General features: G+C 57.4%; 1 protein-coding gene across 1 annotated transcript; it reads right to left on the bottom strand.

Annotated features, from left to right (window-relative positions):
- Positions 1-297: 297 nt before the first annotated feature.
- Lrrc75b (leucine rich repeat containing 75B) lies at positions 298-6,565 on the bottom strand. The gene is made up of 4 exons (XM_003477961.4): positions 6,321-6,565; positions 3,958-4,086; positions 2,737-2,852; positions 298-1,070 (listed from the first exon to the last, which is right to left on the bottom strand). Exons 1-4 carry the CDS (start codon positions 6,495-6,497, stop codon positions 545-547), a joined length of 948 nt encoding a protein of 315 aa, XP_003478009.2. The 5' UTR covers positions 6,498-6,565; the 3' UTR covers positions 298-544.
- Position 6,566: the final 1 nt, after the last annotated feature.

The following is a 6,566-nucleotide window of genomic DNA, read 5'->3' as shown; positions in this document are numbered from 1 at the left end:
CCCCGCTTTTTGAGACAGGGTCTCACTATGCAGTTCAGGCTGGCCTTGAGCTCACTTTGTAGTCCAGGCTGGTCTCAAACCCCCAGCAATCCTCCTACCTCAGCCTCCTAAGTGCTGGGACCACCAGAGCCTCCTCTAAATGCCCAGCCCATACTGTTGGACTCATGACCCCTACACCTGGGTCTCCATAGATCAGAATGACTTTAGACCCTCCCTTTGGCATAGATGGGCTACCCCGCCACAGCAGCCAAGCTGATGCTTTGGGGACCTTAAGGTCTGTGATGCAGAAAAGCTGAGTCAAAGGGGGTCATCACTTTATTGTGGGGTCTTGGCTGTGAGTGCCAGGGCGCCTCCTGCTGAGGGAAGGCTGAGCCTCCTAAATGGGCTGTCTGGCTTCCTGTGAGACCGTTCTCTTCCAATCCCCTCGTCCCCAGGCTGATTGTTTTTACTGGCTCTCTGGGGGGCAGTGGAACCTCCACCACCTGCTGTTTAGCGTCCCCGAGAGCACCCTCAATTGCCAGTATAGATGGAGGTCAGTGGCAGGTCACCTGGCACAGCAGGCCTGGGGCTCAGGCCCTGGGTCAGAGGCTGCAGAGCCCCAAGTAGAGGCAGCAGTGGGGGACCCGGCTGTGCCATCCCCAGCCTCAAAGTCCAGACCCTCATAGATGGTAGGGAGTGAGGTACGCTGGCTCAGCCGCCGGCGCAGGCCAACTAGCAGGGGCTGGGGCAGTGAGGCCACATCCACATTGTTGCCCAGGTCTACCCAGGCCAACGCAGGGAATTTGGTGGTATCTTTGACAGCCTCCGTGAGCTCACGGGCAGCAGCTCGAGTCAGCCGGTTGCCATTGAGCAGGAGCTGGGTGAGGCGGGGTAGCGTCCACAGGCTGGGCAGCAGCAGGTGCAGGAGCTCATCACTGAGCCCCGTGAAGCTCAGGTCCAGCACAGCCAGCCCGGCCCCATGGCTGCCCAGGTAGCGGGTTATATGCTGCACGTCTCGTGCTGACAGCGGGATGCCCGAAAGGTCCACGGTCTCCCCGACCAGCAGAGTCTTCTGGAGGCCACTCTTGAGGCTGTGGGAAAATTGCAGGTAGGGTGGACTAAGCAAGAGCCCCAGGGCCAGGAAGGGCCCTAGAGACCACAGACGATGACCCATCAGAGACAGCCAAGGCCCTGCCTCTGTTCCAAATGCCATTTTCTAAGTGTGCTGCCTTGGGCAATTCTGGGAACCTCTCTGAGCTCGGTTTCCCTGGGGAAAGAGGACAGGGTTGCTGTGATGATTAAGGTTCGATGTGTGAACTATTACAACTCCCCAGCCTATGAACATTTGCACTGAGAACTTTGACAGACTCGTAGAAGACTCCCTTTGTCAGACGCAATGACAAATTTCTGACTTACGAACTTATTCCAGGAATGGAACTCATTTCTAACTCAGGACTTATTCTATGATTACAAAACCTCACCATGTGGCCAGTGTCACCTCCCTGGTTATATTTGCTATCTCACTTATTTTTATGCCAACTCAAAGGGGTAGTCTACTGAGAGCACACTGATGCTCAGAGAGAGAAAATTACTGTCCAGTGACCACACACCCCTAAGAGGGGCCAGGTCCCAGGTAAGGTGCTCTGAGTCCGCAGACCACACTTTCCTCTGAGCCTGCTCTGAAGTCAGGGTGAGGGAGAAGCTTTCTAGGAGGAGATGGAGTATCAGGCTGGTCCCCTTGGCCTTGGGGTAGTGAGAAAGGAACACTGGTGAATGTGGGTGAGGACTTCCTGTGTTCTAAGTTGGGAGCGACATTTAGAGACTGAGGAGTGTCTCTTGTCCCCTTCTATATTTCTCTGAGCACAACCTACCATGAAGATGGCTTTGACTGGGGGTCTGAGAGCAGTAAACATAACGCCTAGTGCCTACCTGTGACAGCAGGGAACAATTACATGGGCTGCAGATTCTTCTTGGGCCATCAGCGGGATAGAAGGAGGTAGGACACATGTGCTATCCTAGCTAGTCTATTCCTAGCTGTGGTTCTGGGGCCCCGGGCCTGCAGTTACTTCCGGACTGGGCCTGTATGCATGAGGCTGTTATGGAATTATGGGGGTGGGGCCCCACAGAAGTCAGCTATCTGGCAGCTTTGGAGGCTTCAGCTGCTGAGAGCCAGGTTAGGTGTTGGTGAATTCCCAAAGGGCTGCAGGACAATGTGGCCTTTTTTTTTTTTTTTTTTTTTTTTTGTATTTTTACTGGTACCAGGGATCAAACTAACAACCACACACTTGCAAGGCAGGCGCTTATGCCACTGAGCTAAAGTCCCAACCCGGAGAGTGTGGTCTTTTAAGACTGCCTCTCCTAGCCTCAGTTTCTTTGCCTGTATAATGGGAATGGTGACACTGAATCTGCCTGTCTCACCACTGGTTATGAAGATTTACCTGACACTTGCTGAATTCCCAGCTGGGGAAGGAGGTCTACGCTCAGAGATAGGCTAAGGATTGAGGGGTGAGTGAATGAAGGGAAGTGGGGCCATCCTGGAGGAAATGAAAGGCTTTTTTTTTTTTTAACAGAGAAGGCAGTTTGGCTTGGGGTGCATCTGCTGCCGTGGGCCAGACAGGCTTCCAGGAACACAGACTCAATGCAGATGAAGGGCATGAGACTGTAAGCAGCAGACTCTCAGTGAGAGGAGTTCAGGGATCAACCTGAGAAGGGACACTAAAGTCACAGCAAACAGGGGCTGTGACTGGCTCCCCTTACCAGTTCTGGGTCTTCCTCTGGGGGTGGCTGGGTCCTCGCTGCCGCTTGGAATGAGGGGTGAGGTGGTAGATGAGCTGCCGGCAGATTTTGTCGGAGGATTTCCAGAGCTCATAGTCCTGTGGGGTTGGGGGCAGCGTTTTCAGGGTGAGACTCAGCCCTTTTTACGCCCACCCCCATCACTCCCCCCCTTGATCTGGCCCAAAGCCAGGGAAGGCTGCCTGCTGGAAGCAGGTCAGGCTGGTCCAAAACCCGCAGTGCCAGGCGGGAGGAAGCCTAGACAATGGGCCCTTGTTCCCTGTTCTCAGGCCTAGGGCCAGCAGCTCCAGCTAGCAGCTGGTGGCCTGCTCACCCTCCGTACCCCCAGGGGATTTGCCGCAGGGGGAGTCCAGACTAGGCCCCTCGAGGGAGCCCTGCTCCACTGACGCCAATCCCAGGGAATAGGAACGAGCCAGGTCAGCAAGATCTTCTTCTCATTTTCCAAGCTATATCATGCCTGTGGGCCTGGGTCTGCGCTGATAGGGCTGGGGGTTAATGTTTTACAGCCCTACATCCTGACTCTCTCAGTCCTGACCGGGGCCCCTACAGAGGCCCCCACAGAGGCTGGGGGTGGGTACATGGCGAGCCGTCCACAAAGCTGGCACCAGTCATGCTCCACTACCTGGAATGTTCCTTTATACAGTCCCTTTGTTCACTGCCCCAGGAGCATGCGACATACACAGGGACAGCAAGTCCTGGTGGTTATTGTGATAGCTGTGGGTAGCCAACGGTACACAGATGCCAGAGTTGGCAGAGCGTGCGGTGGGCACCCTTGTTTCACGTAGGGGATTCACTGTGAGCAGTGCTCGGGAGCTGGTGCACACAGGTTGGGGCTGCTCGTGGAAGGACATTGGCAGACAGTGTCAGGGCAGGGAGTGGAGGCTGCAGGTGGCAGACTCTGGCTTAGCATGAGGAGGGACATGCCTGTGACCTAAGCTACCACGGGAGGGACGCAGAGAGCATATCCCAAGGCTGTACAACCAGGACAGAGAGCAGTAAATGGGGCTCCAGCCTAGGGCAGCTCTCTTCTGCCCCAGGAACTCAGGAGTGTGAGTCCAGTTCTGTTTATGAATTGGTCAGAACAGCCGGTATCCTACAGGTTCCCCACATGAGATATGCTCAGGTGGTGTCCTGAGGCCTGGGGCACAGACAGTGGTGCTACTGTGGAGACGGGTCCACCCTTACCTTCTTGGGGCACTGCAGGTCCCGGGCCAGGTTCACCAGAAGGTCATGGGAGATGGGGTCCACCAGGTTAAGGAAGGTCACATTTCTGTAGAGGATGTCAGTGAGGAGGGTCCCCTCAAGGCCCAAGTCCTGTGGGTGATGCAGAGGTAGGTGAGTGTGTGGAGTTTTTCTTCTGGCTGATCAGCCAGATGCCCCTCCTGCTGATTCCTGTGCCTGACCTCCCTCCCTGAGGCTTCCTGGAGTCTCCTCAAGGCGGTGACACAGCAGCAGGTGGACCTTTAGATACAAAGAGGGGTGGTACGCCAGGGCCCTCATTGGAGGCAATAGGCAGATGGAAATGGTAGTGTCTTTCTGTGGCATCTTTCCTTCTCGGGGCTGTCTGCTCCTTGGATGACCCCTAAATGGCAATGTCCCCAGGATTCCTTTTGGACCCTTTATTTTCCCTCTGATCCCTGAAATCTTTTGGGCTACAGCCACCACCCCACCCTGTGGGCATGGGCCTCTCTCCCAACTCTGATGTTCCAAAAAACGCTCAGACTCTGCGTGTTCTCCCCCTGCCCTGAAGCTGACCCCATGTCCTGTGTGCCAGCTCGATGTAGGGAGGGAGGGCGCAACATCGCCCACCTTCCCAGGAATCATCCGGCACTTTTCTCTTGCCCTCGCTCCTCCAGATCACTTAAGGGGTCCACTTTTTCCTTTCTGCTGCTCCTGCTGAGGTCCAACCCCCGCACCCCACTGCCAGGGTTCCCAGCCTCTCACAACCCTCCAGCTCAGGCTGCTAGAGCATCTCCATGAAACACACACCTGATTTTGATCCTTAACCCCTTTGGTGGAGATCGAGTGCTCTGACAGTGAAATGCAGGGTCTCTGAACTCCCCTTGCCAGCTTCTTCTCCTACCTACGGTCAGGGCACTGGCCTGGCCTTCCTGCCCTTGTTCTTTGCTTCCTCCTCTCCATTCCTGTAAGGACAGAGATCCCTCCAGAGGGTCCACTTAGAGGACGCACTGACAGCCGATGGCCAGGCACAGTCAGGGGGAACCTCCAGCCTCTGTGTGTGCCCTCCCCAAGCCAAAGCAAACGACATGCCCTGCATAGTAGTCTCGGGAACAGAAAGTCAGGACAACAGGAGCGACTACTCCTGCAGGTTATCGGGCTTCAGAAGAGGCCCTGTGCTAAGCTTCAAATCTTAACCTATGGGTGACCCAGATAGTTTCCGAGTGGCCTTCTGCCTCTGTTTCCAGGGGAAATGCCCAGCTGGCGCCTTGGGCTCCAGACACCACCCCAGACAGCAGTCTGTGCCCCTGGTCAGTCTGGCTGATTGGGTGCTACACTGCTGTTTGCATTTTCAACATGGTTTGAGCCACAGATGCCAGCTAGGGAGATTCCAGAAGGAAGAAGGGGAGGCTGGTGAGTATGGGGAGCCCCTGACAGGGCCCCAGACCGCAGCCTGCCTTCCCTGGTCTAGACAGCTCCTCTTAAAGGGCCAGTTCCACCTTTCCAGCCCACTGGGTCCAGCCGAGACCTGGGGCTGGAGAAGGAGCAGGTCTGGTTGGCCAGGTTCTAGTCCCGGCTCCCCTCTCTCGGTTTTCTCCACGGACCCTAGGCTCACCACTTCTTGCCATGCCTCAGTTTCCCCCATCACCACTCATCTACCTTCTGGAGGCTAAACACCTGCATGCATGGCTGATTTCGGCTCACAGGGTTGGGCAAGTGGTGGTGGCAGCTGCTGCAGGGCATGAGAACTAGGTAGAGTGAGAAGCAGTTTACCCAGGGATGGTGCCGGAACCCACATCCGTGTTGCTCAAGGCTCAGGATCTCAGCCCAGGGTACCTGATATGTGTGGACCCAGAGCTCTCACTTGCCCAAACGTGTCATTGTGATGTACAGACACTAGACTTGTGTACTCAGTGGGCACCAGCTGCCTGCTAGGATGCATGCCTGGTGGCTTTGTCTGTCCTGCCATGGTGCCTCCGTGTACACCGCAGGCCAGCTGGGCTGCCACTTCCCAGGGTCCAGTGCTCCCCCTCATCCTGGAGCAGAAAGGAGCTGCCTTTTTCCCATTGTCCTTCAGTACAAGATGATCCCCCACCCCATCCGGCCCTCGTTTTCTTGCCAAGGCCTGAATCTGGGCTCAGCTCCAGCCGGGGCACCCTCACAGACAACAGACCCCAGACCCCTGACCTAGCGGCCACCTCCTCCTACACAGTCTGCCAGCCTCAGCAGCCGTCCCTCCAGCCCGCGCTCTTCCTCAGCCCTTGCAGCCCGTCTAGCTCTCGGAATCCACCCAGCCAGCAGCCAGCAGCCCCGACCCCTCCCGGCCCGCGGTCCCCGGCCCGTCCCCGGCCGCCCGCTCCTTCTCTCGCCTGGCGCAGAAGGCACAGCAGCTGCCGGGCGCGCTCGGGCCGCCGCTCGCGGAGCGTGGACTGGATCTCGCGGAGCCAGCGCACCCGGCGCTCGTAGGGCGCGGGCCCGCCGCCTGCCGCCGCCCCGGCCTCCGAGCCCGCCTCGGGCCCTGCCCGCCGACCCAGCCGCGCCCCCATGGCTGCAGAAAGGCGGGCGCCAGGCGGGCGGGAGGCCGGGCTGTCTGCACCGCACCTCGCCCGGGCCCC

The sequence above is a fragment of the Cavia porcellus genome, unplaced genomic scaffold (genome assembly GCF_034190915.1).
Source record: "Cavia porcellus strain 051 isolate PalLab524CR breed Dunkin Hartley unplaced genomic scaffold, mCavPor4.1 scaffold_16, whole genome shotgun sequence".
Classification (NCBI taxonomy): domain Eukaryota; kingdom Metazoa; phylum Chordata; class Mammalia; order Rodentia; family Caviidae; genus Cavia; species Cavia porcellus.
This window is presented reverse-complemented; position numbering and strand designations above follow the sequence as displayed.

What these genes read in the sequence shown, in the direction of transcription:
- Lrrc75b (XM_003477961.4), bottom strand. Translation starts at nt 6,497, where the DNA reads ATGGGGGCGCGGCTGGGTCGGCGGGCAGGGCCCGAGGCGGGCTCGGAG. An exon ending in TGCTGTGCCTTCTGCGCCAG is followed by an intron (nt 4,087 to 6,320) that starts GCGAGAGAAGGA and finishes CATCACCCACAG; the next exon opens with GACTTGGGCCTTGAGGGGAC. An exon ending in CAGAGGAAGACCCAGAACTG is followed by an intron (nt 1,071 to 2,736) that starts GTAAGGGGAGCC and finishes ATTTTCCCACAG; the next exon opens with CCTCAAGAGTGGCCTCCAGA.